This window comes from Phaethon aethereus (genome assembly GCF_964289735.1).
Source record: "Phaethon aethereus genome assembly, chromosome: 1".
NCBI lineage: Eukaryota > Metazoa > Chordata > Aves > Phaethontiformes > Phaethontidae > Phaethon > Phaethon aethereus.
The window spans coordinates 155,138,678-155,149,042 of NC_138575.1; the positions used below are offsets into that span (position 1 = coordinate 155,138,678).

The following is a 10,365-nucleotide window of genomic DNA, read 5'->3' on the forward strand; positions in this document are numbered from 1 at the left end:
GATGTAACATATGCCAGAGAGGGAATTCCTCTGCCAGTCTAACGGTACCACTTCCCCCAATGACGTACCGAGTGCACCCTCAGCACATCTGCAGACAGCACCAAGCTGAGTGGTGCGGTTGTCACACCCGAGGGACACGATGCCATCCAGAGGGACCTGGACAAGCTTAAGGAATGGGCCTGTGTGAACCTCACGAGGTTCAACAAGGCCAAGTGCAGGGTCCTGCACCTGGGTCAAGGCAACCCTCAGTATCAGTACAGGCTGGGGGATGAAGGGATGGAGAGCAGCCCTGCCGAGAAGGACTTGGGGATACTGGTGGATGAAAAGCTGGACATGAGCCGGCAATGTGCGCTCGCAGCCCAGAAGGCCAACTGTCTCCTGGGCTGCATCCAAAGAAGTGTGGCCAGCAGGTCGAGGGAGGTGATTCTGCCCCTTTGCTCTGGTGAGACCCTACCTGGTGTCCTGCATCCAGCTCTGGAGCCCTCAGCCCAGGAAAGACATGGACCTGTTGGAGAGGGTCCAGAGGAGGGCCACAAAAAACGATACAAGGGATGGAACACCTCTGCTGTGAGGACAGATTGAGAGAGTTGGGGTTGTTCAGTCTGGAGAAGAGAAGGCTCTGGGGAGACCTTCTTGCAGCCTCCCGGTACTTAAAGGGGGCTTCTAAGAAAGATCATAGAATCACAGAATCTTTGGGCTGGAACGGACCTTTAAAAGTCTAGCCCAACCCCCCTGCAGCGAGCAGGGACATCTTCAACTAGATCAGGTTGCTCACAGCCCCGTCCAACCTGACCTGGAATGTTGCCAGGGATGGGGCACCTACCACCTCTCTGGGCAACCTGTGCCAGTGGTTCACCACCCTCATTGTCACAAATTTCTTCCTTATATGTAGTCTAAATCTGCCCTCTTTTAGTTTAAAACCACTACCCCTTGTCCTGTTGCAACAGGCTCTGCTAAAAAGTCTGTCCCCATCTTTCTTTCATGATGAGGGAGGTGAACCACTGGCACAGGTTGCCCAGAGAGGTGGTAGATGACCCACCACTGGAATCATTCCAGGGCAGGTTGGACGGGGCTCTGAGCAACCTGATCTAGTTGAAAATGTCCCTGCTCCTTGCAGGGGGGGTGGACCAGATGACCTTTAAAAGATTCTATGATTGATGAAGCCAACAAAAGCACTTCTCTGTCAGCATAGCTGCACCGGTGGGAGGAGAAGGGGTGTGTGATTTTTACCGCTTTTTCCTCCTCTCTGTGTGTCAAAACATTCCATAGGACTACCAAAGCCCTACAGTGCAGACCCTCTCCTGGGCAAGCTGCCAACCACCCAATGGTGCTCGCTGCAGAGGGGGAAAATGGAGACCTGAACGAAATGTGCTTAGACCTGAGCCATGTTTCACGGGCCAAGAGGGGACTCTGCCCACCGGCTGCCGAAGGTACGTGGTGAGGAGCAGCACAACAGGAACTTCTTGCAGATGACACCGGCCACCCCTCCTTGACTCTGCGCTGCCAGTTGTGGGTGACAGCAGCAACCACATCATACCGAGAGGTGTGGAGAGAAGGTGGCTTTGCTCTGCGCAGCGAAGTTGGGGACAGCGCGGGAGTGTCACACTGGCTGAGGAGCAGGGAGTCGAGCTCAGCCAGCCAAGGTGCAAGACTGACGCTGCTTCCGTGCTGCCAGCTCACGGTATTTTTGCAAGCCCTGTCATGCTTGAAATGTTTTAAGGTTCCAGCTCTTCAAATCACAGCCACTGGGTAACAACTAATTATTTAAGAAAGATGTGCACTGAGTTCCCCAAAGCGGTTCAAAGCCAGATTTTAAGTACCCATATGTGTGTGTGTGTGTATGTATGAATAAATACACTATACAAATATAATTTGTAAACTTCAACTTTAAAGCTAGACTTCGAGTTTTTCTAAGGCTTGAATTAGAGTCTTAAACATTTTCAGCCAAATAATGTGGTGCCCTCAGCCAGCAGCATGCAGCAGTAACCAGAGGGAGCGTGCTGGTGGCTTCCCCACAGCTCTTCCTTTTCCTCACACGCACACGGTGTTCGGAGGATGGTCTGAGTAGCAGTAAAGCACCTGAGGGCTAAGGAATTGACTTTTCTGTTGTCCATATTGTGCACAAGCGTAGAAAGAACGGATCTAGAAACTGTGGAAAGGACATTAACAAGAGTAAGACCAGCAATACTACATTACCTTTCTGTATTTTATCACAAAAACAATTTAATCGCCAACAGTTTCCTTAATTGCCCCTCTTCTCAGGGTCTGGCATGCTCTTATTTATTCAGTCTAGACCCTTACTCATGAACAGTGTCTGATTTTCAAGGTGAAAGACACCAAACACAGATACAAGTCCTCTGTGTCCTCAGCGCACGCAGGCAGGCCGTGTTTTTCTGGGTGACATCCCGGTCACCAGAATTACAGAGCCGGTGCGTAGATGCCAAAAGCAAGGGCATCCTCCTCCAGTGCACCCGTGCACCCCTGCCCTCACAAGGCGATGGGACTAACGTGCTAAACGACAACGTGGCCAGTGACAACTCTGTAACGGGACCGAACGATCCCATAAGCAGCTCACAGTAACGCTTAGGAGAACAGCGTGTGTTCAGGAAAAAGGCAACTCCGACGACTTTGCCGGGGATAACCTTCCCTGGGCGCTTGGCTCACCCTCGCAGTGCTTCCACCCCGGAACCGCCGCATCCGCACGCACACCGGTGCTCCCCGCGCACGCAGCCACGGCAGGCACAGCTGCCCGCCGCGGATTATTCTTGCCAGAACCACAATAATCTCCTTGGGAGGCTCTACGTAAGGACAATTGCTGGCAGGGAGAGAGCATATGCACATTAAAATGCAGATTTTGCTTCCTGCCCCCCAGGTCTAGTCCCACGATGACCTGCTGCTGCAATAGCAGCGTCTGCAATACCTTCCCAACAGATTTCAGCGAGCGAAGGCAGGAGAGTCCTTCGGTTCAGCCAGGCAGGCCCCGACACCCTCAGCAGGGCTGCAGGGACGGAGCCATCCTGCCAGAAGAATTTCCCAAATTCAGACTGCTGGAGGGCAGCCGGCACCTGGCAACTGCTACCTTAGGAGTTATCTCTGCACCGCTGGTGGGATGCTCACCATGGTCCCCGAACTCTGCCTGGGCTCCACAGCCAGCTCACAGCCGGCGCTGCACCCTCTGCAAAGGTACCGGGCTATAAAAAAAATCACCACTTGTTATTAACTCTGGCTCCCAAACACCTTCCCTTTCTTCTTCCTTTTGCAACGCCTGCAATACCACACTGAGGTCCCACCTTGTCGCAACAGGACAGAAGTACTCGGCCCCGATACACCCCTGTGAAACCAGAGACAAGCGAACGTAAATCCCCCTTTGCCAGAGCCGCCGGAGCACAGACCCCCGGCGAGGACAAGGCTGGCGAGCCGGCGGCCGCGTGCGGCAGCCTGAGCCCTCCTTTTGGCGACTCCGACCCTCTTGCAGCGCTCGCGCCCATCCACAGCAATTCATTCGCCTTGGGAGTCGCAAAGAGTTAATTTCTTCCTAAATTACAATTCAGGAGACCTCATTCAGCCAAAGACCTCCGTCGTTAAAAAGAGAACCATGCTAATACACGAGGTATTTATAAAAAGATCCTAATCTTTGCTGCCGTCCGTCCCGATCCCGTCCCAATTAATAACCAAATGAACGTCGACGCCGGCGCCCCATCCTCCACAGGGAGAACCGAGTTTTCTTCCAGCCGCGCCCCAAGTCTCAGCCAGCGAGAGGGAACTGTATTTCCTTCCCCGGGGCCAGCCCCGCGCCGCTCCCCTCAGGCCTGGGCCATGCGGGAGCAGCCAGAGGAAGCGCCCGCGTTTTGGCTCAGCCTCCCGCGTGCCGCAGAGCGGCTTCTGGGTGGTTTAATCCTGCGCCCGGCGCAAGGGCCGGGGATGGTCTGCTCGACGGCGGGGGGGGCCGAGGGAGGCAGCCAGCACTCTTCCCCGTCCCCGGGCTTCAAAGCTCTGAAGCGGCGACTCTCGCCCCCTCCAGGAGCCCCTGACGGGAGCGGGGAGGGGGACGGACACGGGGTGCCAAATGGCTGCTGCATCGCATCTCCCAATGCGCCTTCCCTATTCTCCTTGAACGGAACAAAGCTGCTCTCAAAGTGATGCTTTCTGGCGAGCAGCTGACCAGAAATGAAAGTACAAACACAACACAGCATGAAGCCTGGTATGAGAAGGAAAATTCCCGCTCCAGTTCTGATGTCTGTTTACAACGTCAAAAGTGGGTCAAACTGGTCGGCGATGGAGGAATCCGTCTGCAAAATTATCTCCGCGAGGAAAAGCATCTGAGCGGCAGACAACTGCACTGCAACGCTACCACGGGGATCCTCTCCCCTGCCATCAAAGCAACTCAATTTTACAGCCCAGGGTTGGGTTGAAATCCTGCAACTTGAAACCACGGCTTTTCATTCAAACGACTTGAATTCAGCAATCCCCCATCCTTTAGAGCAGATCAACTGACCAGCGTCTTTCAGTACAGATCTGCATGCTTTAAAAAATAAGACATGGCTGGATTTGGTCAGGGTGGGGGAAGCAGTTGTGGTTTTTGCTGGGGGTGTTTTTGTTTTTAAAAAGGGCTTTCTTTCCCTTTTGCTCCTTTCCCACGTTCGGGATGAAGTTATTGAGCAGTACCATCACTCCGCCTAACCCAACTGTTTTGTTTTACCCAGTCATGTTCTCTCTCAAAATGCAAAGGAATCATGACACTAAATGGGACCCAAAAAATGAGAGAAACAGCCTGTGTAATAACATTATTTTCCATAGTTTTTTTCATTCAGAGTTCTTGGAATCTGGCGAATTTAATATCTGTCCTTTACTGTTGTTCAAGACAGAAATGAGAGTAATGTAACCAAATTTAGCCAAAACTTCCTGACCAGAAGCTCTGTACAATATTCTGTGCAAGGACGGTATACAAATACACAGCAATCTAAACGAAGAACATACTAACCAGCCTTGAAACCCACTAATTTGTTTTATCGACTTAAGAAAAATCTGTCTTTGACCTTCAAGTGTTTCTTCCTTTTATGGTCACACAACTTTATTTATTAAAAATCTTCTATTAATTACTCCCAGGGTACCCAGAGGCTTTAAAAGCACAAAATGCCAAAAAATGTATTATTACATTCCTGCACATATTGAATCCTCTTTCTAAACAGTTTTTGAAATAAAGAAATGCATTTATAGCCTTTTCTAGAAAACATCTTAAAAAAAACCTGATAAACATTCCTTCTTATTTATAATATGTATATTTTTTAGTGTTCTCTTTGGTTTTAGTTACTACTTTGTATTTACAGAAGAATGAGTTCTGTGAGTCTTCAAAGTGTCTGCTGATGTCAGATATTTATAGAAAATTATGATCTCAAACAATTCTAAGAACTGAATCTGTCACATCTGTGGGACAAACCTTGTATCTTTTATGACTTCAAAAAAGTGCAGTTTGAACTGGAGGCTTTCAGGACAAATAAGGAATAAAAGGGCCATACTTAAAACGCACGCGGTATAAAAAAATATGACATAATGAACAGTAGTAGCAAAAAAGACATTGAAAAAAATAACATAACACAGGGAAGGATGTAACTTTTATTTGGTTTTATAAGAAAAAAAGAGAAAGAAAGTATTATGGAAATAGCTCAGAGCATGAAAGAAGTATGTGGTATACACTCTTGAGTCTATAGAAAAAGCATATTCACAAAGCTGGATTGGAAAATGAGTTCAAGAGTCTCTCGGACACATCGGTGCATTACAAAGTGCAACATGAAGGGCCCACAAAAATAAGTACAGCTCCCCTCACGAAAATAAAGAGCACCTAAAAAAAACAGAATTTAAAAATAAAAAATAAAGGGTTATTTCTCCCCTGACTTTAACCAAGCCAAAGCCGGAGGAGACGCGCTAGGTCGGCAGGGACCCCCGGCAGCCGCCCATCCCAGCGCCCCGAGCTCGGGGAGGTGGGATGCTGCGAAGCGCCAGCCTTCCTCCTGCCCTGGCTGCCAGCCCGCACCCCCGGCTGCGAACCCCGCGCCTTGGCACCACGAGGTCCATGATAAGCCCCCCGGACAGCACCTTGCACGCCCAGCTGGGAGCGGGGAGGCTGTGGGGAGCTGTGCCCCTCTGCACCCCCTGCTCTGGGTGTGGGTGCCGTGAAGGGACCCGCTGCCCCAACATCAGAGGTATTCGCTCCTCCGGTGTGAGAAGAAAAGGGAGCCTCTCATTCACACTAACCGAGCGCCTCCCAGATACACCGTACACAGAAAAGCACCTTAACTTGGGAAACCCTGTTCGAACACTTATTCCTGTCATGCTCTTTCATTTATTTCATTGTTCAGCTGAGCCCGTTTCCCAAATTGAGTTCAGGACCCCATTTTACTAGGCTTGACGTCTGCACCAGCGGAAAGACTTTTTCTGCCCCGAAGCTCAGGACCCAAAGTCACGGGACTTTGGAGAGGTGCTCAGAGAGAGCGCCTGGAGCGGTGCGGCCGGACAGGCTGCCGAGACCCTCCTCGGGCTTGGTGCCACCAGGCAAGAGAGCCTGGGGGCAAGGAGGCACGGGCAGAGCCTGCCCAAGCGGGTGGGGGTCCCTGCCCTCAGCCCCACGTCACACGTGTCACCGTGGGTGGCGGAGCAGGACATTTACCCGCTCCCGAGCTGCAGTCTCCAGCCCACCATACTGGGCAGCAGCGTGCACCTCGCGTACCACGGCCACAAAGCCGCAGCACTGCGGGAGCGGACACGCGTCCTCCTCGGCTTCTGGGAAAACGGCGGCGGGGAAAGCTGTCAGCAGCGGCAGCGGCTTCGGCTGTCCCAGCTAGCTCCGCCGGTCAGCATGGTGGAGCCCAAGTTACCCACGCTCGCACGGCCACCGACGCGCTGCACCTACTCCCATCACTTCCATCACCCACTGACCCCACCACAGGCTCCTGCGGGGTTTCCATAGCCCCATGCTGCCTCCTAATTTAGGAGAATCACCTAAGTTCTAGGTGAATTTAGGAATGACCTACTACTTGTAGTAGGGTATCTAGGGCCAGGGCCAGGACCTCCATGCTACAGCGCAACACAGAACAGAACCCCAGCTGTGGCAAACTGAAGAACTGAAGGGAGACAGCCCAGCCCGGTGCCCTACCGAGCTGAAAGCACTGGTCTTGGTTTGTGGGTCAGCGGACTGCTTGAAAAAGAGCCACAAAAGGTAACAAAAGCCCATGTCAGCAGGCTCCAATGCGTGGAGTGGTCTGCCAACTGCAAAAGGTGAAAAAATCTGGTGCTATTTTCAAGCAAGGAGTTTTCCCATCAGCATGCAGATGACCTTCATCAATCTTCTCTTCACCACCTTCTGTGGACTCATAAGGAAAAGTTTCGTCAATACGCGGGTCGCTACGTGTGCTGCGTTGTTGAACGTCAGGTGAGACAACGCGTTGTCCCAAGTCTGGGGGCACAGTATCAAAAATGAAAACCCTCCCTCCAGCTGAGCTACGATGGGAGTTAGGTACGCGCTCATAAAAGTTACCTGACACAGTACGTTTTCTTTGAACGCAACGAACAGAGATGTAATGCGTTTTTCAACCCGAAAAGAACAGGTTTTTTTTCTTCCCCACAGGCTACCACGCAGCAAAAGACCCAAATAACGCTAAAACCAAGCCTTCAAGAAAACTAAGCATCACACATTAAGATGTCCTTCAGAGGCGGGGAGGGATGAGCTGAATCGCCTCCCAAGCGAGGTGAGACATCGACTCTTCCAGCAGTTGCGTAGACAACTTTGCAGCGGCTCATGCCATGCCAGGAAAGGTTCATAAACACCCCCCCCCCCCCCCCCCCAAAAAAAATACGCTTCTCCCATGTACAGGCAGGACGTCGATCTGGAGAGCTGGAGCATTATTTTTTTCTCTCTTTCCCCCCCCCCCGTAAAACACTCTTGCAAAACCGCGGCCCTGAAGGGGGAAGCCCTCCCCAGCCAGGCTGCCCGCTGCCGCTCCCCCTCTACCCCCCGGCCCCACGCCCGACCGGGGCTGACACCCACACACACCCCCCTCCCCGGCCCCACCGCCCGTCCTTCAACGGCCCCGGTACCGGGGCGGGGTCGGCGCGGGGGGCCCGGCGGCGGGCGCGCCGGAGGCGGCGGGCCCGGCTGCACAAAGGGCGGCGGGGGGCCGGGGTAGGGGCACTTACTTTGTCTATGGTGCCCGGGAGCAGACGGTCGAGCAGGCGGCAGAGCACCACCCCGTCCCTCAGGGAGGACTGGAGGAAGCCCCTCGGGGTCGGAGATGGTCTTTTTGGGCGACTCCAGCACGCCCAGGGCGATCAGCCACGTAACGGTCTGCTCCGCCGAATTCATGGCGGCGGCGGGGCGGGGGTCGCGGCACCCCGCGCCTCGCGTGGGTTTTGTGTCTCCCCGGGCGGGGGCTTCAGGGGGAGGCCGGCGCCGCCCCCTGTGAATGCAGATGACGACGCCCCGGCCCCGCCGCCGCCGCCGCCGCTACAGACACATGCAGCTGCAGTGCCGCCTTCTCCCCGCCCCCCCCGCCCGCCGCCCGCCGCCGCCGCCGCCGCCCCATGACATCACTGGCAGCGGCGGCAGGCGGCCCCGCCGCGCGGGGGCAGCGCGCCCGCGGAGAGCCGCGCACCGCTCCGCACGCCCCCGCACCCCCCCCCCAGCCCCGCACCCGGAGGGCGGGGCGGCGGCTGCCCCCTAGCGGGCGGACGGCGCCTCCGCGGGCGCGCAGCGTGGGGCGCGGAGCGGCCGCGGCGGGAGGCGGCGCCGCGGAGGAAGGAGCAGCCGGTCACCGGCGGCTGTGGCTTCCTGGCGGGGAGGAAAAGTGGCCGCATCCCCCGGCCCCTCGTTTCCTCCCGGTCCGGCCCCCGCGGGCCTTCAGTGCTAGGCGGGGGGCGGCCGCTTTCATGCTGCCTGCCTCTGGGAGCACGGGCAGCGGGTTCCTGGCCCGACGGATGCCATTTACGCGATCTTTGCGTTTGCTCGCCGTCCCCTGGGCCCAGCGGCCGGATCGCGGGCTCGCCCCGTCGCCCTCCGACCCACGCCACCACGCCTGCGGCTGGCCATGTGCCGCCCCGGCCTTCCTCCCGGCCGCTGCCACCCCTGCGGGCAGCCCCGCCGGCCGGGATCCCGACGGGGCTGCTCGGAAGGACCCGAAATAGCGCCGTGAAAGCATTCCTGCGCTTTTCGTTCCGGCAAAAGCCCGCTGCTCGGGGCTCTGCTTGGCGAGCACCCCGCGCGCAGTCAGGATTGTTTTGTCACGACCTGGCGCGGGCGCCCCGGGGACCCTCTGTGGCCATCGGCCTCCCTGATGCAGCACGTGTGCCGCGGAGGTGATGCCGCCGCGGCCCGCGCTCTCCCCGCTTCCCCTCGTACCCCACCAAACTTCCTCGAGGGGCAAAACCGCCTTCAAGGCAGCGTTGGAGGGGGTCGTTGCCAAGCCCAGAACTCAAATCGCTCTGGTTCTGCTTCCAGCCTGGCTCGCCGCGGCCGCCTCCATGCCAGCCCCAGAGCAGCAGCTCCTGGTCCAGAGTCCCCCTCCCGCGCTACGGGCCAGCCCACGGGCTTCTCGGAAAGACAGAGGTTCCTTTGGATTTGAGACGACGTAATCGGACTCCGACGTTAAAGCTTCGTCTGATCCATAATAGAAGCAGATTTTCTTAAACTCTGATGCCTGAGGCGCGATACGTCCTCCAAAATTTGTTAGCATTAGCCATTTGAAATGTTCTCCTTCCTTTTGCCCCTTCCATATATATTTTCAGCACCAGCTTCCTACCCCGTAGCTGTTTAGCTACAAAGAACAGCAATTTTTTTTTTTTTCCGTCAGATGGCCTAACTGAAGACCTTTGAAAGAAGCTTGCCACAGGCAGGGGAACTATTTCCAAATCTTTAGGGGGAAAAAAGTGGAAGTGCCCAACCTCTTCCTGGCTTCCTTCCTTTTCAGATTTTCCCCGACAAGATATTTATTGCAGACCGTCTGAACTCTCTGCACTACTCACTTCTGTTACCCTTTCCTCCTGCATGCCTCAGTCCTGAGCGTTTACACCACAAGCTCGCAGGGCAGACGGATATTTCGCATCTGCACCACTGAGTAAGTGGAACCTGTGTCATGGTGGGAGTTTTGAAGTAAGACAAATGATAAAACAGATAATTATCACCAATTTTCACTCCTTCCTCTTTGTTTCATAATTAAAGATGTTCTGATTCTCTCCTGTCCTGACTTCTGATTCTCTTCTGTCACACTTTTGCTTCTAAACCTTTCATAAACTGATAATAATCTTTATTTAAGCACCCATCATGCTAATATTTAAGCAATCTAAACTCTAGCTGGAGGCATCATTTTACTGCAAAAC

At 54.5% G+C, this 10,365-nt stretch overlaps 1 protein-coding gene across 1 annotated transcript in view; it reads right to left on the minus strand.

Moving 5' to 3' along the window:
* Positions 1–8,356, minus strand: part of ARHGEF7 (Rho guanine nucleotide exchange factor 7) — a gene marked incomplete at its 5' end in the record, with an annotated part of 125,600 nt that extends 117,244 nt beyond the window's left edge. Inside the window, 2 exon segments of the mRNA XM_082009239.1 lie at positions 8,191–8,271; positions 8,273–8,356. Coding sequence (XP_081865365.1) covers positions 8,191–8,271; positions 8,273–8,356 — 165 coding nt within the window.
* Positions 8,357–10,365: the final 2,009 nt, after the last annotated feature.